Source organism: Stegodyphus dumicola, chromosome 7 (genome assembly GCF_044657685.1).
Source record: "Stegodyphus dumicola isolate Sdum_Otavi_A_Nest chromosome 7, ASM4465768v1".
NCBI classification, from domain to species: domain Eukaryota; kingdom Metazoa; phylum Arthropoda; class Arachnida; order Araneae; family Eresidae; genus Stegodyphus; species Stegodyphus dumicola.
Genome location: NC_140774.1, coordinates 124,448,592 through 124,471,160, shown reverse-complemented (window position 1 = coordinate 124,471,160; position 22,569 = coordinate 124,448,592). Strand labels below are relative to the sequence as shown.

The 22,569-nt window shown below is 31.4% G+C and overlaps 1 protein-coding gene across 3 annotated transcripts in view; it reads right to left on the bottom strand.

Moving 5' to 3' along the window:
- The window catches only part of LOC118199100 (tetratricopeptide repeat protein 39A-like), a 244,554-nt gene that overhangs the window by 145,623 nt on the left and 76,362 nt on the right, over positions 1–22,569 (bottom strand). For all 3 annotated transcript variants that reach the window (XM_085820793.1, XM_085820792.1, XM_085820791.1), the window contains exons 4-6: positions 18,854–18,929; positions 4,610–4,739; positions 3,412–3,544 (exon numbers count right to left, since the gene is read on the bottom strand). In XM_085820793.1, the coding sequence (XP_085676919.1) occupies positions 3,412–3,544; positions 4,610–4,739; positions 18,854–18,929 (339 nt within the window). The remainder of the gene's footprint in view (positions 1–3,411; positions 3,545–4,609; positions 4,740–18,853; positions 18,930–22,569) is intronic.

Genomic DNA, 22,569 nt, shown 5'->3' with positions numbered 1-22,569 from the left:
GCAATTGCTCTATCTTCATGCTTCCTTTCTATTTTTCTGACACATAGCAGCCTTTCGAAAGATAACTGATATTGTAAATTTCTATTGAATGTTACATTAACTTTAAAACGAGCACCTTTTGATATATACTAATGTCAACATTATAATGTCTACGAATAATACTAAGAGTTTGTGCAACAAGGCATTAATTATCATTTAAAATCTCATGTATTATAAAAAATTCCAACACACGAAGGAACCTATAAAATTATTACCGAAAAGAAAAGAAAATTATTCGAGCAGCGTTTCTCCAAGTAAGGACTACTTTTTAAATTAGAATGTTCTGAGGGCAACCTTACTCTTTTTCTCTTCGAAAGTAATTTTTTAGCATGTTTTACTACGAACATACTTATGTTTTTAAAGTACAATTAATTAAAATTCATTTAATAGAAGTAAAGTTATATTCGTTTTTATTAATTTAAGGCTATTCTAATTTGGATGATCTTATTATATAAATAATAAATTAATGTTGGCACTCACAGAGCCGTGCGTAGGTATTTTTTTGCCTGATGCAAAGAGGTAAATACACGCACTTGGATACGATCGAATTAAGTGTATTTATGTATTCTTATATGCTGCAGAGAAAACTATTCTAAGCCATAATAAACCTCTTACAATATTTTTAAATCGTAATCGTAATGCTCTATACAGAAAATGGTGATATTCATAAGCTTTATTTTGGGGAGGAGAGTAAAAAAAGATTTTGCATTACTGTTTTTTACTTCCTTTGTACAGAGTAAAAAGGAAGTATTGTAATCTCGAAAAGTTTCGGGCAGCATATTTCAACGAAAATATCCATTTTGACCTCTATCGAATGCAATTTAACAATGCTTTTGCGTGACATCTGTATGTAAGGACAGAATAAAAGACTCGTTTCCTCCAAAAAAATTATGAAACTGCTTTAAAATGAATTCTGAAGTGAATTTTTCGTGGTGTCTGCACGTAAATACGTACATCGTTCTAGATTTATTATAGTATTTGAATAGAACATGTGGCAATGATTAGATAACTCTTCAATTTATATAAATTTTGTGCATTCAGAGTTATAATATGAACGAAATGTAACTATGTTAAGTGACCCTAGCGCCAGAGTGTCGTAATGGTAAACAAATATAGGGAATTTTATTTTAAAGAGTGCGTTTATTCTATTGTGGTTTATGCACAATCGACGAAGTAGATTTAATTCAATCCAATAAATTTAAATGAAATGCAAGCAAAAAATGTGTATAATTTAATATTCCGTACAAGGAAATCATGTGGTGTACACATCAGATTTTTATGTATTATGTTTTCTGAAGCTTCTTTAACTCTAACATAAGTAATTGGCAACGTTAAAAATATTAACGCAAATTTTAAGTGAAATAAAATGAATGAATGCCCATAATGCTAAATGAATGCCCTGATTTTTTTTTTTTTTTTTTTTTTTTTAAATATCTGATTTTGATTTAACGACCAGAATTTCTGAAAAAAGATGGTTTTTCCAACTAGATATTTCTAATTAAGATTCTTTTTCACAAGTTAAGAAACTTGGAATCGAAAACTGTCCCGTTAATTTTTTTAATATCTCCTTTTTAGCTGCTAATTAATTCGATAGTGAATTTTCAGTAAATGAGCATAAATTAAGGTCCCCACAACACGTTTTTATTATTTTTACCATCATGCGTGTACCATTTTGTCTGTATCATGAGCGTGAAGATTTGTTTCGCCCACTATTACTCTTTTATCCAGACCTACACAAATTTCCATTTTCCTTATTTAAGCTTTAGCCATTTCTTTTAAGAGATGATTAATTGGGTGAAACTGAACAAACGGAAGTGGTACTTTACTTGAAGCCCATTTTAACAGTTTTGAAACAATCAACATAATATATTGTTCCATATATAAAACCTAACTTGTTGTTGCAGATGAACAAGCATTGTTTACTGACATTTAAACATCGCAGGGATATAGGTGCAGATCAATTTGAGTTTAGATTTGTTGATGCTACAGAAATAATATACAAGAAAATCAAATTATGGTGTTCATTTTAAAGTATTTATTTTAAATATATTATGAACACTTAATTTTCTTCAATTAAAAGTAAATTAAATTACATATTATTTAACTGTTCAATAAAACGCAATTTTTAATAAAAATCTAAAGGAGCAAACATTTGATTATACTGGTATAAATTTAGAAAAAAAACAGTTTTTACACATGCCCATCTGTACTTAATAAAATATAAACAAACATTTTTGCATTATAGACCTTATTAGAATAATAAATTAGATTTTGTTTACAAACGATCTACTACAAGAGATACCTTACTTAAAACTCATTGCTGTTTAAAGCATAAAACCGGCTGGAGGTCATATCAGATTTTTTTAAATACAATTTCTAAAATTGCTCAGCTAATTTCGCCCCATTGCAAACCATTCATCCCAGGCAAATACCTCACTTGCCTGACTCTTGTCCTGGCTCTGGGCACTTACATTAATGACATGGATAAGTCTGCCAATTGTGAATGCTAGTAAGAGCTTAAGTCTAAGATTGTCACATATATTTAGGTGACGTGGGCACTTTATTTGATTTGAGTTAGCGATAAAAGCCCTTTCTTACAGATATACATTAAAAGCAAAATAAATTATAATTTTGAAATACCGTTGTGTAGTTTACTATATTCCGTTTTTTCTCGTAACAAGGTCCAGAATTTAACCCTACCTTTTACTTGGAATTTCATTTTCATTCCGGTGTTATTCGAGAGTTCAATTAACTATTCTCTTTCATTATTTTCAATATCGCAATAGAAAGAATCACGAACTTATGCATATGCGTTATATTTAATTCTTGGATAATAAGTTTCAAACTGTCACCTCAAAGTTTCAAAATGCGAACATATGCCACTGTATGTTCAGAATATCTGTCACTGCATGACGTCGTTATTTTTCAATAAAGACGTCATTTTTTATTACAAAGTAATCTAAGATTGGAAAAGACGAAAATATTCTCTGATTTACAGAACTAACCCAGAAACAAAATTTCTCCTCAAACCCTTTTAATTTCTCATGTGCATTGAAAACAGTGAAAAACGTACGGTGTAGACAGAAATTTAGTTCACTTAGTTTGGAGAATATATCCGAAACATATGCCAAATGCTTAGCCACATGCCACGAACAAGAAATGATGTAAAATCTTTTTAATTTCTTTTAAAAGTAAAAGAATATTTTTGCAAATCTAGGAGAACCACAAAATCAGATTTCGATGGCCACTGTTCGAGAAACGCTGGATTAAAAAATACTTATTCGCAGTGCAAGAGGCAAAGATGAAAAGAGCTTCACAAGAATAACTTTTAATGTTTAGTTTGGAAACAGACAATGAAGTGTGTTTACTTACTTGTATGCTCTGTAACAGGCTCTAATTCGAAGACCACCCTTAATGAAATTCACGAAGGAATTGTCAGCAATGAATGTTAACAACGCTGTCAGGAGCAGGCACTCTGCGTAGCACAACTCTGCATGAACTTCCTCTAATTATTAAAAAAAAATAAAACATTGTCAGAGAAAAATAAAAGAAGGAATTCCTTTCAGATTATGCCAAGTTAATTAGTGAAAGAGGGCTGCTTGCGTTTTAGTTGCATGATAACTGAATGGTAATCGACATACATCTTATATCCTTTACGCACTTATTATATTTAAAACACATTCCAATGTACTTATTATATTTAAAACGCATTTCAATGCACTTATTATATTTAAAACGCATTTCAATGCACTTATTATATTTAAAACGCATTTAGATATTTTGTTGTTTTTTTTAATCCGGAATAAAGCAAATCCTTTATTTTTCATGCCAAGAGATAAAACAATTTTTTAAAGCGAGATATGCAGCATTTTGGATATTCAGTACGCTGCTTATCCAATTTTAAAATACAGTAACAAATTAATGTTATATTGAGCATCCAACAGCCGAACACTGATTTTGGGCTTATTTAGGGAAACTACAATAATTATGGAAATCTGTTACTAAAGGTTTTATCATATATTTAAAGATTACTGAATACTTTTTAAATTTCAATACATAAACTATAGAAAGACAAAACTGAATTAAAAAACAACTGCTCGCGGTATAAAAAGAATTAGATGTTAATATTTCTTAAACTATGCTTAAATTAACTGACATTTTCTTTTGTCATTTTTCTTAGACTGTCTACCAATATTTTTAATCTTCTTACTGCACTTTAGTAATTAAAATTTTTTAGCCTTCTTTATTTGTTAATCAAATATTATGAAATAAATTATAGCTATCAACTGATATTATATTGTATTTGTTTCATAAGCAATAAACTGAAACTTTGAAGTTATTTTATAAACTATTTAAATCAGTATCTGAAAAGACTGCTGAGACCTTTTAAGCAATAATCTTCCTTAGTAGCTCCTTATATCATTACTTCATATTCATAAAAAGAATTCTTTCAAAATTAGAAAACCATTATAAAGTTCAATAGTTTTTTTTTTTTTTTCAGAAAAATTTTGTTATTTATATATGGATATCTTTATACTTTTTCGAGACACGGGATTGAATATATTATTACCTTGTGTGTACATGTTATAGTCTGTTCCTCTGATTAGCCTTGTTATATACAGAAGCGTCCCTCTTTTCCTTAGCCTATTGCAAACAGTGACACTTTCTTTCAAGATTTCCATCGTCCGGCTTATGTCTTCCTGTAATAGGTTAAATAAATCTTATTTAATAATAGAAGTGGTTGTATAAGTAAGGTTGTCTTACTGAAGGTTAACTTTTACAGGTAAATTTAAAATAGCAAACGGATTTTTAAATTAAGGGGGGGGGGAGACTGAAGTATTTGTTTTAACATGCTGATGCTAAAACTTAAGAACACTAGTTTTGAACTGCAGATTTGTGTTTTACTATTATACAGTCTACCCTCTGATCTCAGATCTCCTTTTGGAAATCGTACCATGAAAGCTTGATCCCCATTTTAGGATACAAAGAAATGTTTCCAACATGTCTTACTCAAATTTAAAATAAACCGATGAATCTAGACGAAACTGACAATACTCAAATGAGTATTTTTTCGCACATGTGCAGAAGCATGTCATGGACAGTACGAAGTCAATAGAAATCGTAAACAACATAATCGGTGTAATTACTATGACATATTGTATTCCCACTCTTGTACTTTCCATCTGCTTATGCTGAAGTTTCTCGCAGACATTAATCGTCATCATGGAAAGCATGATACCCTGCAACTGTTTTTAGATTTTTCCAATGGAGGCTGTACTTAAAATGAATGCAATTTAATTTTAGTTCACATATGATTAAAAATATTTTAGCCTATTTAAGTAAAATAAAATTTATATAAGCTAAAATTTCACATATTTAAATTCAAATATTCACATTTAATTAAAAATATTTTAGCTTAAAAAATATGCTTTTAATTTTTAGTGCATTTAAATCAAAAGTACCGTATTTTATATACATGTTATGTTTTTAATTTACAGAAAACGGAAAAGTAATATAGAAGGAAGTGTACTGAATATAGTAATATTATTTCTTCTAATTAGTATAGTGTGATGTGATGATTTTTCGAGATCTTCAATCCATCATCTTGAGCTATTGAATAGTAATGTTTAAAAACTCGAACTGTTTTTGAAGAACTACCGACTCTCGGTAAATTATCTTAGAAATTCTAATCCCTACCTAACTTGAGAGATTACTTTTTCTATCTAACGGATGATTCTGAAGATGGAAGTTCTAAAATGATAATTCTATCATTACACAGAGAACTGTGAGAAGCATTCAGAGATAGAACAATGTCTTGAACAATCTTTATCATACTCGAGAGAAAATATTTGTGTTTGATTTTTCAGAATAAGCATAACTTTCATTAAATATAACAATAGGGGCAAGAGGACTGTATTTAGAATAAGATATCGTAATTCTTATAAAATTTACCTTTTAAATTTGAAAATACCAAAGCATACATGCTTCATTATTTAAAATACTTTTGTAATTAAAAGTATATGTTTTTGTAATAATAATTGCAAAATTAATGGCTCTATAAAAACATTTATGGACACTGTATACATTTTACAAATATCGCCACGTTCAAAAGAATAATGGTTTGCGTACAAAATTCTATCATTCTATTCAATTGTGTTTTATAGTGGAGAAATCAACAAAAGATTTCGACAAGCTACATACTTTTAAAAGAATAACGCTAAAAGATATTCATAAATTCGGCATGCTCTCGTGGTGTAACTGATAGTACATAGGGCTATAAGTCGGAAGGTCAGTGGTTTGAATCAGTGGTATGAGTTGAATGCAATAAGGAGGATAATTCGCTGCTAGTTAATAAGTAAATCAAAATGAAATATCCTCTGCGTAAACACATTTGGGAAGAAAGTATCAATAGCAAAGTTACAAAACGCCATAAAAATGGACGGATTTTTTTCATTTGAAGAGCAATTCTGTTTATATTACGTTTGTAAAATTAATAATTATCTTATGTCAGCATGCCCTTAATATAAATATGGCAATAGTGCATGTATTTTCCATTATAGCACAGGAACTTTCGGAAAAGAAATCGATTAAAGTTACTCAAACCAAACTGGAAGAAAAACACGCCAATGTTGCATTTAAAACTAGGTAGTTATGAGTTCCATTCAAGATCTATGCCGAACTAAGATTGCTTTCATACCTGTTTCACATTCTGAACGCGATGATTATCAAAAAAGCAATAAATTAGAATCATGCGAGATAATCATATAGTTCTGTCAGTGAATGATAGAAAACTCAGATTTTTTATTAAATATACGCGACAATAGAATCTGTAAATAACAAAGCTTTTTAAACCTTTCAAATTTTGAGCACTTAATTGTTTTAGAATTTTTCTATAAAATTATTAAAAATAATATGTTAACTTTTTGAAAAAAAAAAACATATTGCGTGTTGTATGATAGTTTTCATCAAATTTTTCGTCAACCGCTTCGGGAGTGTGCGCTGGACTAATAGTTGAAAAAATTGTTTACCTTATTCCATGTCTGTTCTGAATATTACTGAATGCAGTGACTAATGACTTGTGGCCACCCCACCAATGGCCGAGTGGTAAGACCACTGAATATTGTTAATTCGATCCGAGTTCGAACCTCGGTAAACCGGCTGCGTGCATTATTGATTTCCGTGGTTTGCTACATGTGTAATGTGAACGCGAGACAGTTTCTCTTACAAACCTCAAACCTCTTCGTGAAGGCACCCTCCTACTTAACAGATAAAAGCCTTCGAGTGCTTTGCCATAAGCAAATAACATAAACATATCGGTAACCTGTACAGGTCTGACAAACATGCTCATACTTCTGTACTTGGGTTCTGTCTGAAGACCAGAACTACTCTAATTCTGCAAGTTAATATACTCAACCTTTCCCCACCCCACCCGTTGGTCGTAGACATATACTTTCAGTCATAAAAATATTTTAAATGATGCAAATTCACTTCGTATTTTTTTAATTTATGAACGCCAATTTTGCAAAAATTACGAAATCTAACTTTTAAATGTTCCTAACCTAACCACTTAAAGTTACGAAATTCATTATTATTACTGACTCAATTCGTGTATATTTTCATACTTCTAACCATCTTAGGATAAACTTCATACGAAAATTATTTGAAATTAATAGCACAAGAGTCTTCAAGTAAGCTTTAGTTATTATTCCTGGGCATATTCTTAACTAATTTGTTAAACAAAACATACGTTTCAGCTCTCAGTCCCCAAAATAAGACTCAAATTGATCCTCGAAGACAGAGAAGTTAGGCCACCAGTGGCTTAACATACAAAGAGCTGAAAGAATTTAACTGTAGTAAGAGTGCCGCAATTCAAATATGAAATATTTGCTTCTTTAGAAGTTAATCGGTTGAATAGACTTCAGAACCAGTTCAACATTCTTCGTTCGTGCGAAACGCGATTTTAGTTATATAATGATATTTAATCGCTAAGCAGTCGAATGGAGAACAAGGAAGTCTGCGATAAATTCGCAGTAATTCCATTACAGTCCATTTGCTTCTTTGTTATCATAATATTAATCGAACTGTGTTGTTGCCGTCAAAATAATTGCCAAACAATAAATCTTTTCGTAGTGCAGCAGTAACTTTCTAACTCCCGCGGGATGTACTTAATTTAAACAGCTTAGGTGCATTTCAGTGCATATTTTCTGGTTCTAATTTTATATTCAAACTCTGTTTCGTTCAATGTCTCTCTCTTCAGAAGTAAATTAAAAATGAGCTAAAAAGGTACGCCAGGTTCTCGTTTTACACTGTGGCTACGTTCCTCGGAATACCATGTAAAAACATACACTACAATAAAAATTAAAGGTGGATAGGGTTTCCTTGTATAAATATCAGTTCAAGATATAAAAAAATCGTTATTAATAGTTCTTTCTACATTTTGGGGTTTATTGGATTTAAAACAAAAATTTGATTATCGATCACTGTGCGGTTTTTTTTTTTGGGGGGGGGGTGAATTCCTTGTATAACTCTTGGTATCGAACCATGCAAGCTGTCAAATCATGTTGAAATTGTAGAGCTCATTTTGTGTTGTAATCTTGGGCTATACAATAACTTCCAAATTTATTAGGCAGTTGCGCGTCTTCAAAGTTTGAATCTGCTGTTACTGGACTTCGTTCATCATCGTCAATTCTTTATTTGGGGTTAGTGTGATATTCTGGAACAACACAGGTACAGAGAGGAGATATTACAGTATTATGTTCGACTCTTTAAGAGAGCAGTTTGTTCTGGGTTCTTGTTAATGAACCATAATATTCGTCCGCATGGGGCTCGACTGATTCACGATTCACTGGAAAGTGGGGATATTTTTTGCATGGATTGTCCAATCAGATCTCCTGACTTTAACCCTCTAGAGCACGTCTGGGACTTTCTTGGGGTAGCAATTTTATCTTGTCATTCCTCTCCGAGAACCATCCTCGAGATGAAAACTGCCTTGCTGCAGAAATGGGACCGAAGCAACAGGTTATCTTCAACTCCCTGCTGTCCTGTGTGCGTCATGCTGCAAGACTTGTCTGGCTGTGAGAAGAGACCCTACCTCATATTAGACTCATTTTCAGTTTGATATCATAACATCGATTTTGGATATCCCTGCACTATAAGCTTTTCTGATAATCATGCGAATAAAAAATAACTTTTGAATGGTGCATCTCTTCCTTTGTTATAAATGCATATTCATAACAAATTTCATTAAAATATGTCCAATAGGTTTTCATAAATTCGACATAATGTGAAAATTATCTTAATTTTGCACACGAGGGCATATATTGTGGCTCTTAAAGAAATAGACGCTTTCCAGAGTTTTTCAGAAACAAGATTTTAAGAGTATGGCTCGCACGGTATATTTTATAGCATGGCTGGCATGGTTAGAAGAACATATCTCGAATATGACATTTTAGAGTTTGACTTGCTTTGGGAGCATAAACTAGATCCAAACTCTAAACAGACGTATAGCGAATTATCGCTGTGTCTGATGTATCAACAGAGACTTGAAAAGTTTTCAAGTACCTTTTTATTGAAATAGAACTAGAACATAACTGCACATCTTGTGTTTAATAAAATCAACCACCACTTGTGACAATAAAATTAAAGTACAAGTCAAACTCAAATTTAAGATGTATACTGGTAGTCAAAGACTACATAATTATATTTAAATCTAAGCTGGCTCAGAAAATTATAACTGGAGTTTCAATTTAAATGTCAGCTGCGAATAACACCAAGCCAAATAATTACAAACTTATCAGAGATGGGAAAACTAAGTAATGTGGTCACGAGGGCAGATATACTCTCTGTCTTTCTCCAAAACCTCAGCTTAAATACTCACTAAACTCAGTTACATTTCTGGTGAGAAAATGGAAAGGAGAAATTGTAAGTAAATGCTGGAATTATAAATAATTGTTTAATTTAAATAATAAATGTTGCAACATGATTAAGTTATGAAAATTCTTTTTGTGACACTTTTTTATACGACAGATATCAGTGTGATAGTCAAGTTCTTTCCAAACATTTCCCAACATGTCTATGATAACAGGAGCAGCAGCTGTTAAAATGGCCTGTTTAAGATTGTCCAAATTTGTCCTATTCCTTTTAGACTACTTATAACTGTATATTGGTCGATAGATTTGTTCTGTTGTACCTTACCTGAAGCAATATTTGTAAGCTGATTTGGTAAAATTTAAAACCAGATTAAAGTTTGGTTTAATATTTGTTAAAGTTGAATGAATTATATCCTATTGTTATAATATTTCTTAGTTAAGAAACTAGATTTCTTTATTTTGTAACATCAAATGCTCATGTATGCGATAGTTTTCAAACACATTTTGCCCGACGTTACTGGTATTTTGTTTAGTGCAGGTCTCAGGTAGAATATTTTCAATTGAGGGAATTCACGAAAATCTCTGTCATTAGTTGATTTAATGAAATGTATTCATATTATTATCGAGATTTTCATTTTTTGTCATCAAGCTACAATAAAAAAGTAATCGTAAAAAATGAGTCTTCTTTGCAGATTTCGCGTACCAACCCTATGTAGAAATTACATCGCGGTCAGACTGGTCATGGTTGTTAAATTATAGGAATAGTGCAAAGCTCGCGAGAGGTATTTTCCTAAGGGAAGGGATGCCGTCGTGGAGGACTTTCTGAGGAGAGTTCGTTTATATTAACTATATACATGTGAAATCTAATCATACAGCCTGTCCATTAGTGTGGGTTCAGACCCAGAACAAACTCCCATCGTTCAGAGGTTTTAACCATTCGGCCATTCGTTGCTTATTACATATTAAATTCTCTGAAACAGAAGTAAGAGAATTCTTTTTTTAATTCGTACATAGTCGTACACTTGGATATAGTCTGTTTGTTACGACCAATGAAGTGAGCAAGAGCTATCGGATATGGGGAAAATGCCTTCATAGGGAACTTTACGCCATATTTTCTTATCTACGCTATACATACTTAAACCCTTTAGCAGTCAGTTGCATGTGGGGATCTAGATGGAAGAACTAGTGTAACGGCAGTTTGTATAGAGAGGAACTTCTGTAGTTTTGAAAGCTTCTTTTAAAAGAAGCATGAATCAGTATACGTAAGAAATATATTAAATTTATGTATAACTATACCGCTACGTTCATTACATAGCTTTTATTTAGATTACCTACTATAATAACATTTATGCATTTTATAAATAACGGAAATTTGTATATTTGTATATAAAGCTTTCTTCTCTTTAACTTAAGCTTCAAAAAGAGGATCTAGGGTTAAAGAAAACAACTATCAATCCTTGAAAGCGAGAAAATAGTACAATTTACGCGTTCCGATATCTACACTCACAAAACTTTACGATATTGTATTTAGTTCGTTCCCTTTGTACGAGTAATAAAGTTTCCCTTTTGCAAAATGGTTTACAGTTAAGCCATCCGAAAAGTCTGCATGAGTAAACTTTTGCTGTTTAGGGACTGCTGTTCTTTTATGTAACAACAATTTTAATTAGCATTTAATATTCGTACTCGAATTCCTCATTAGAATGAGAGTACAAAATACTTCTTTTGGATCACACTTAATTTTATATTAACCACAAAACTTGATACTGTTTAGCTAAATTTTATCTTTTCTGACAAGTCAATTTCAAGTTCATTTAAGTTTTCCTACACAACTGAGAACTTAATAGTTTTAAACTGGAAGTATAGCATTTTTGAAGTGTCCGTTATACATTCTAACAACACACTTAGTTGGCATATGGATACGAAATAGTTTTAATAAAAAATGTCCATATTAATTTAATTCATCTGATGAGAAGAGTTTTAACTAACATTCATTTTGAGATCATTTTTTATAATGGTTCTCTTTAAAAGGCTCAATATTAAGCTCTGATATTCAAGAGCGTTTCGGCAGCACAGGAGTCGAAGAAAGGTTTTATTTATGATTCCTAACACAAAATGGTAATCATCTACTTGAGTTGGAGAAGGTAACCACGGCTAAAACATTATAGCTTCAGAAATTTCGATTGTGTAATGCCTTTTTCATTTGAAAGGATAATTCAGAAGCAGTTTGTTTCTGGAGGATGGTTAACTACCTATAACGTTCTATGGATTGGTTAACTACCTGGATGAAGAGATGGTTAACAGCCTGTTTTATAAACATGCAGTAGCACAAACTTCAAAAGACCATGTAGCGCTCAAACATTTCAATAAAAAAATCTGATGTGTACACCACATGACTTCCTTGTACGGAATATTAAATTATACGCATTTCTTCTTGCATTTCATTCAAACTTATTGGATTGAATTAAATCTACTTCGTCGATAGCGCATAAACCACAATAGAATTCACTCTTTAAAATTCACTACATTTGTTTACCATAGCGACACTCTGGCGCTAGATTCATTTAACAGCTTTATATTTCGCTCATATTATAACTCATAATGCACAAAATTTATATCATTTGAAGAATTATCTATTCGTTGCCACATGTTCTATTCAAATACTATAATAAATCTAGAACGATGTATAAAAGAAATTAAGCAAACAAAACAAAAAAGAAACACTTTTTCACAGACGATTCAGTATTTCTCATTCAATTAATACAGTTATCACTTCGCGACAAGGAAAAACACATAAAAACTCAAAATATCCATATTAAAAATTACGAAGTAAATCTTAAACACTTATTTCCTCGAAAAAATTCCAGAAAGGATTAAGCATGATTTAATTCGCAATAATAAATGAGGGCGTTATCTTTGTTCTTGCGAAGCTTAGTCTCTCTAGATTGGCAACAAATCTACTATTCTGCTGTTTCAAATTTAAACAAATATGTCCGCCATGTTATTTAAAAATTAGACTTAACCGCACTTAAACAGCTTTTAAATTGTTGACAATTCTACAAATATTGCTTGCAGATTTCCTAAAGGCATAAAAATCTTAATCGGAAGATAAGAACAACATAATTAAATCATTTTTAAAGCAAAAAATGCACAATTTACGAACATATAAGAGTAAAGAAACTGAGATCACTGAGCCGGGTAACAGAGTGGATATATATATAAAAATATATTTGTATACGTTTGGTGCGGCCGATTGCCACCAAAATACCAAGTGCACATCTATATGTTATAGCAGTCCTACATACAAAATTTCAACGTTCTGAGGCTACTCGTTTTTTAATTGTGCGAGATACTTACGTACAGACGCTACGAAAAATTCTCTTCAGAATTCATTTTAAAGCAGTTTTATAATTTTTTTGGAGGAAAAGAGTCTTTTTATTCTATCCTTACTTACAGATGTCACGCAAAAACATCGTTAAACTGCATTCGATGGCGGTCAAAATGGATATTTTCGTTAAATACGCTGCCTGAATCTTTTCGCGATTACAATACTTCCTTCTTACTTCGTACAAGGAAGTAAACATTGGTGTCTACTGCGCGACAAAGCGCCCTAACAAAATTCTGTTTTTTCCAAATTCTATTTCTAGCAAAGAATAGTGCTACGATTTCAGAAGAATAGTGTAGTACCAGGCAGTAACGGATACTCCTAGCGAAACAGATCTTCTTTTCGAATGGTATTCTGCAAATAATTTAATTCACTATGTCTGAGCTGGTGACAAGAAAATAAACTCACTTTATAAAGCCCGATTATATGGTGCAAAAGGTACTGTTAAATTACTTAAAGTAAAAATTAAGGTAATTAAGTGATAATAGTTGGATATAATATATTTGGGCCTTTTGCTATTGATAGGGTCATTTTCATCATAGTTAAAAATTGTTATTAATTTTATACAATTTATAATAATTTAATTGTTATTAATATTATATAGTTATCAACAGTACGTTGATCGTTGTGAAACTTTTGTGCCAAGTGATTGTAAAACCTGCACAGATGTGCATAACTTTGAAGATGTATAAATCTGTAAATTGTTTTATATATTTACAAATATAGCATATTAAGAGCTAAGAAGATGAAGAATAATGTTGGAGCTTTAGTGCTCTATTGGGGTGATTCCATTGTATTAACTGGCGTTGATTACGTTTAGGTTAGGTTTAATTTAACTGCATAATGAATTTAAAATACATTTATTATAATGTTGTTAAAAGCTCTGTTAGCAATATAATGTAGACAAACTGGCAATTAATGTTGAATGCATAGAAGCGAATTATATGGCACCTTAGTTACTGTCGTCATTATGTGAGGATCTTTCTGAGTGCTTGCTTTGTCTGAAACATTCTGTAGACTGAATTAATCACGCCTATTTAATTTTTCGGTTGTATTTTACGTATTCTGTTTCGTTATAATTGTAGGCGATATCAGCGGAGTTACAAAACGATTTGCCAGTCGGATCCTTAAATTCTAGAGATCTTGATGACAAACACTGTGCAGATCTCTAAAATCCCCTGACACTGGTCATGAATTTGTAGCCTTTGTAATGTCAACTTTGTAGTGCCATTGCTGAATACGTTATTTCTTTTGCAGCGTCAAAGCATGTTGTCTCACATCTAATAACAGCTCGAAGATTGCGACTTGTGAGTAGATCGCACAAATAAATTTCTTATCTTACTGTAGCAAGCCGCAATAATTTCTCACGTAACGTAACCCTAAAACTCGTATACGGGCAAGTGCAGTAGTTATAGATATGCAAGATACTAGTCAACGCCTAACGAACCATGCGTGTTAAAGGTCCATTACTTTTTTATTTTTGAATATTCGAAAGTAATAATAAATTAATAATTGTTGTTGAATTCGTCTTTGACATTTTATATGTGCGGATTTAATTTTAAATTTTGCAAATAAATTATGTTATTAATAATAAAAGAGTTATATATCTTCTATTAGAATAATATAAAAATTTGATATAAAACTGAATGCCACAGCAGCCTATTATGCATTTCCAAAAGATACTAAACGAGGAGATGGGCTTTTTAGTTCAGCATATCATACATCCATGACAAAGTACGGACAAATGCCACAATATTGGTTGCGTTACTCTAAGTTATTGGATGCTGCATAGTGCCAACCTTGCTGGGTGTTTTCTAATTGTAATAGTAGTTGGATTTCGAGTATTAGAGACTAGAAAAATTTAACGGTAAAAACTAATATTGATACCAAACACTTCTTCCAAATTAGATATCTTCCAATCAAGCACTGAGCATGAAGCATGAAAAAAAAATTAGCTACTGATAAAGACCTCGGAGAACAAACTCGATGTTAGGCAAATTTTTGGAAAATAGTTTTATAACGGTTATTTAATATTATAGTTATGCTATCAAAAATGCATAAGCTTATCGTGGTTATATTGAAGACCTAAATACTATTTATTATTGCAGTTTTTTATCCCAGGATAAATTTTAAGCAAATATGACAATGCCGCGAAATAAATTTTTTAATGTTAATAGGAAATGGGCCACATTGAGCCCTACCAGTCAGTGTGCTAGTCATAATTTAGAAAAACTTCCCTTGAATCAGAAAAATGCATCCCTCTCTTATTCTTTAGTATTATACACTACTCAGAATAAATCGAAGGCAAATCAAACAAGTGCTTTTTTAAGACATGTTCATATTGAAAGATATGATAACTCAGAAACCCTAAATTTTATAATTAAAGAAACATTTAACAGATTTGATGCTGTAAACGATCATTCTTCCAAAAGATTGAAATAACTCACGCTCAATTTTCTGAATTATAAAAAAAATATCAATTAAAAAGGATCATGGACAAGGATATGATGGCGCATGTGTTATGAATGATGTCTCCAACGACCTACAGCAAAAGATAGAATTTATTCAGCCAAATTCAGAATATGGGCCCTGCTCGTCTCACAACTTCATTATTAATGACGTTGTTAAATGGTTGTGAAGAAATGACATCATTTGTGATGTAAAACAGATATATGTTTATTCTTTGGAAAAAGTATAAACCAATGGGATTTTTTGGCAAATTTTACAGCCAAATCAGAAATATATTTGGAAAACTAAATCCGATTTGTTGTCCAGGTAAGATTACCAAGCTAAATGCTGTAAAATTACGTTATGGTCACACTGTGAAAGTTTTAACTAAAATCCACCTCAAAAATTATAAAAAAGAAACGGGAAGAAGCACTGCAGATAAAAACGAAAATAGCAAATTCTGAATTTATTGTTATTTGTATGTTTATATATAAAGTATTTCTTAACTGAAATAAATTACGTTTCAAAAGCATTATATGAAATTAATATATGTTTAGATGAAGCTATGGAATATTTAAATATCGCCAGCATAAATACAAAGAAACTATGAAACTAAATGGCTGAAAAATTGGATATTTCTTAAGAATTTCTAACCAAGAGACAAAATAAGAAAATATATCATTTTGATAATTTTCCAACATACATAAATTTTAATCCGTGAAGAATAATTTAAAATTAATGCCTTTTACTGATAATTTATTTGTGCAAAAATAATCAGTTTTAGGCATTACTTTTGCACAAATTATCGATTTATTGGAACGACAAATGTAAGAGATCGATTTGGTTTTTTGGAGCCTCGTTATATAATCTTCGTTAAGGAAAACTGAATACGAAAATGGGACAATTTAGCAGGTATTTGTTCTGAAATATCGTTGATAGAATTTACTTTACCATTTATAAATGCACTACAGTTATATAAATGTGACTTTAATGAAAATATTAAATATAACAAGAATTTGGAAACTTAAATGTTAAAAAATTAACTGGAAAGCGACATACGTGTACAGTTTTCTTACATTTGTTAACGATTCCTGTAACTGTTATTACAGGAAAAAGATCATTTTGAAAGCTAAAAATCATTAACGATTGCCAAAAAAAAAAAAAAAAAAAAAAAAAAAAATACAACTGGACAAATACGATTAAACTTTTGCTTCTTGCCATCCAGAATAAAGATGAAAGGAAAATTGACCTGAAAAATACAACAGGTTCTTTTGCCTCAACAAAAGCACGCAAACGACTGCTCTGATTACGTATTTCATAAATTCATTTATTACTGCAAATATTACTTGATTAGTATTATTTTCCCTTCTTTTTAGTTAACTATGTTTATTAAGACTGTTGCTGTGGTTTTGATGTTTATAAATTTAGTTCACTATTAAAGAGTCTTGGAATTGCTAAATTTCAAGACAATTTAACTAAAATTGACAAAAATGGGTTATTATTATTTTATAACCATCTATGCTAATATGGTTTTTAGTGCATGAATATACTTATATATACTTATTTCAAGTTTTACCTAGGGGCCCAAAATTTCTAGCTAAGACACTGACTGTATTTCAATGATCATTCATCCTATTTCTTTAATGTTGAGATGTTTAAACAATGATGAGACCATTTACGTAGCGCCAAGGTATATAGCAGATAAAAATAATTTGAATGCATTTTTCTCGATGTTTTATCTAATAAGCATACTACAAATCTATTTGGTAAAAAATGAGTAAAATTTTGTTAGAAACTTTCCTAACATAAATGAAAAAGGCTCACTTCTCAAACGTCTGTAATTGCCCGAAAGCCACTTCAATGAATTGAATATGATGTATATCAATGCAATATTTGAGGTCACTAGGGTCAGCGCAGCGACTCTCTGTCCCTCTCTCTGTCTGAGATCAGAGTAAAGTAGACGCGCCATTTTACCATTATTTTGCTAGTCATATCAAGATCGTTTCGTAAATTCAGATGAATTACATATTTAATAACGCAGCACACAAATGTGCATACGGAATGCATTATAACATTTTTTCAAAGAAATAATCTTGGATCTATGCATTAAATAGAAAGCTAGTATTCTAATTATGTAGTATTCTAATTTCCTTTTATATTTCTTGCGATAAACATTTCACATCATTTCTATTTGAATACTATAAAACTCGTTTTGGCGGCACGAATAGTATATTCAGACTAACTTAGCCACTTAAAGTTTGCTGCAGCTCCCTTTATCGCATATTTGAAGTAACAAAGCTTTACACATATAAAGATCTACACATATAATTTTTTAAGTTTCATAAAATTATTTCACGAGGCGAATCTGATTAGGCTATAAAGCTTTAGACTTTAAGCTTCGAAGCATGAAGCAAGAAAAATCAGTGTTGCCTGCTCTGCGATTAGAAATCTGAACCTCCCGGTAGCCAGCCGGACATGCTTCCAATTACACTGCGAAGGCACAAGATAAGAAAGGAGAAAAACCTCTTACATTCTCCTCCATTTTAAGAGTAAGTGAAAAGGTGGGGATACAGTGATCCCCAAATTCAGGAGGTGATAAGTTATCGGCCACCATATTTTAATTCGCGTGCCACTTTTAAAGCAATTAAAGTTTTATTTAGTGTGAAGCAAGAAAAAAAAGATATGCAAGTTTCCAGCTACGGACCTCCCGACTGCCAGTCGCACGTTCTTAGGTTCAATTCACAAAAGAATGACAAATATCCTTTACAAAACCGTTTCGTATAAGAAGCTACTCTTAACATTTTTTATTCGTGCTATTAATTGCAGATTGCAACATGAGACAATCTTGTCTCGTGTTATGTAAACATTGTGTAATACCATATTCCGTAAGTATATTTTTGTTCCTACTCCTTTGACAGAATTAAAAACTTCTGATTCGTGTTTCTGGTTGAATGCACTGAAATGTCGTTTACTAAACAGTTGCGAACGTTTTAATGTGCATTTTTGTGTTCTTAAGTTTCACTTCGTTATTTACATGTTAAGCTGAGAGGCTATGGATCACATAAAATTGAGAAAACTAATACGAATTATTTAGAGTTGGAATTCGGTAACTTACCGGATCGAATGAGAGAATGGTTTGAATAAAATGAACAGTAGCTTTTCCCAAAGCATGGTATGAACTGCAGTGCGCCCTATGGAATAAAAATTTAAGTAATAATTAACAATAACTATAAATGAAAACAAACAGTACTAAATATGTAACGAATGCATTACAAATATCTTCTAGGAATTAAAAAAACATTGCAAATATTTTAACTTATATCAGTTCGACTTATATAACTAAATATAAAATAATCAGCTAAATTATCAAGAACTGCTTTGAGTGCTTTTAAATAATTTTGTTTGTTAAGCAATTACAAACGGAGAATTAATTAGGCGCAATTTCTGAAGAAAGATAACCTACGTTTCGCATAGTAGTAACACAGAGGAAAATGAAGAGATATATACGTAACAATGTAATGTAATGTGAAGGTCTAAAATTTTTGAGTAGATTCCTCTAAAGACGTTTCTACAATGAAAAGTGTTACATTGCGATTACTGTTTTAAATGGCATTACAATTAATAACATGGCGATAAATTGCGTGTAGTAAATTATGGTAATATTTCCTTGGCACTAAGAATATCGACATTCCGAAGTTGATCAAAAATCTAAACTTGATTTATCTCTCGATGCAAAGTACTTTATCAATTAAACAGCTGAAAATTGTAAAGTTTCTCAGTTTCTTTACTTTGTTTATATTGCTTTCTGTTAATTAAGAAAAATTAGGGAAAAAACGCCCAAAAGTAGTGATATTTCCACCCAATCTGGTCATGTATCAATGTGAAGGAATGTCGCATATGGAAGCGAATCTATAATCTGCTACTTTATAATAGGTCCTTCAGGTCTATTTTCCCACAACCGATGTTCCATAACCATGGTCACCGCTGATGCTGAAAAACAATCGAACCCTATAATTTATTAAAATCCCTAATTTCTTCTGCTTGGTGACGAAGACGCACGTTACTATCGGGAAGAGAGAGGAGGTATACGATCTTTGAAATCCATATTTTTGAGTAACAGATAATATCTAAGCGAATCTATTTTTTAAATCGCATTGTAGCATAAAAAATGCATTTCAAGGTCTTTCGTTATTTTGTATTTTTAAACATAAATAAAACATAGTTATAAATAGCATTCTGTAAGAAAGATTTCGATGCTTCACTTGCTAAATAAACTGCATCATACCGTTCAAGGCGCATCTAATAAGATTCCGCGCGATGACTAAATATGAGCTCTTCTATTGTTCATAGGTTGTGGAATCAGGTTTCAATCATGGATTCATCATCCTGAAAATTCACTCAGGTGTGGTCTAGAATTGAAATCCCTGCAGAAGACAGCCATGTAAGATTAATTTCGTTACGCAGAACGTTTTAATTGAATCTTACGGAGATTCTCCTTCTGACAAGCTACCATAAATGCTGTAAAAGCTTTTACGGATTGTACGAGGCTTGGTTAGGATGCAGTATACTCCAGGAGGCCAGCCATTTACATTACCTTCATCTCACACAGAAATAATAATAGTAATATGAAATAAACTAACAACCAATCAAGACTCACATTCTGTACAGATAAGTGCAGATTTGGACTGCAGAGAGCAATTATGCTGCAAACTCCCCGTAACATATCGCCAGGGCTATTGAAGCAAATACTTGGGAAGCGGTCTTTCAGTTCCAATTTGTTGGTATAACATGTTCGGAAGTATAACATAACAAACTAAACTGTCATTCTTGAAATTAAAATTTCAATGGTAAAATTGCGATGCTCAGCAGTCTATTTCTGGATGCTGAATAAACAAACTAAGTAGCAACTAATTGGCAAAAGAATGTTTTTCACCTGTCGCACACTTATATATAAATCCACTGCTAATTACTTTTTGTATATTTGAAGGGTTGAATGATGTGTGGTTATAAGTATTATTAGAAACATGATTATAAGTATTACTTCCTTAAAAGTCCTCCAGATATATATTTCTGACTAAACCTTTTCTCAAAGTAAAGCAAGAAATTTTATAAAACTGTCACAACGAGGTCGGCAGAAAGGTTTTGCAGATATAAAATGCATTTTCTTTATATGGACCACAGTTAAACTAGTAAAATTTTCATTATTTAAGCATAAATTATTTCATTATTTAAGCATTAATAAGTTACAAATAAAAATTTCCATACATTTACGAGAAAAATTTGCAGAGGTATTCGAAAACACTTTTTGATTTGAATCGCTTTTTAAGATGCAATTCACTATAATTTACTGGTGTTAAAGAAATTAATAATAAGTAACAAGGATCAGAAAAACATTAGCAAAATTAGTAGTCAAATGCAGGAATAGAAATGATAAAGAAGACAGAGTGCCTGCGCAAGAACAACGGAGGAAAATTGGAGACACTTCTACGTAAATGACAAAAATCAAAGCAGCTGAAGAGGAGATTCCACAGATGAAAAAGAATGTTTTGTTTAACCACTGAAAATGTTGTCCTCTCTCCCACAGTTGAAACGAAGGTTATGTTCAACTTTCAAAACTACAGTTCTCTGTCCAGCAAAAGTTCTAGTTAACCTTCGAAACTGTAAATCTGCTCACGTTATGCCGGATCTTGTCGTTCATTATTAGCATCGCTTTTGCTACACTAAAGTTGCTGACTTGAGGTATTGACTAAAATTCGATACGTTGGTAGAATAAACAGCAGTTACACAATCTAAAATGCTTTTTTTGGACGATTATGATTCCGTATTGAATAGAACTCGCTCTTAATTTTGTAAATGGTTCTATGAAACTGTTGATTACAGTAACTTTGCAAATTTTGTGCTTAAAAGGTATAGAAAGTTTTGAGTTTAAATTATGAAAGCATAAGGCCTCTTAAACTAACTGGGATTTTTGCTCTACGAGAATCAGAGGGAAAGATAAATTTCCCATTTACAGAAACTTTCAATCCATTACTCTTATAAAGTTCTTTAACTTATTTTTGAGAAATTCTGAAATTGAAATTAAAAACTGGTCTATGGATAATAATATTAAAAAAGTTGGAGTTTTTATAAATATAACTTATAATACAAATTTATAAATTATATAAATATAAATTTATAAATAAAGCTTTTATCCACCTTTATCTAGCACGCTCTGTTTATTAGAAGGGAAATGTAATTCGTGCGTTAGAACTGTAACCAGACTAATTTTGATAATAAAGCATATGTGTTCATTTAGATATTCAATATGCCATAAAATTTGCTACAGAACTGTTTATTAGAAGGGAAATGTAATTCGTGCATTAGAACTGTAACCAGACTAATTTTGATAATAAAGCATATGTGTTCATTTAGATATTCAATATGCCATAAAATTTGCTACAGAACTGTAAATCTGTAATTTTGACTTTATTGTAGAGGATTAATCCATCTGTCATAATCCTGATGTATCAATGAATTTCAAGAAATCCTCATAACGAAAAAGTAAAGTTTTTTTCTTTCAAGAAAGGCAACCACTTGTTATTTCAAACTAATCAAAGAATTTTATTTTTAAAGAAATACTTTTATGGAGAACAATTTGGAAGAAACTGATTAAAATTACGCACATGAAAACACTGTCTACAGGAAGCCTGACTCATCCAAAATCAAAATCGAAAGGTTGATTAAATTTAACTAAGGCAAAGCAAGTGAGGTAGAAAAGCCAAAGGATGGCAATTTGACCGGATCCATGAAAATTCGAGCTCCACTATTCAGTGAATTTAACTACTTGGTCAA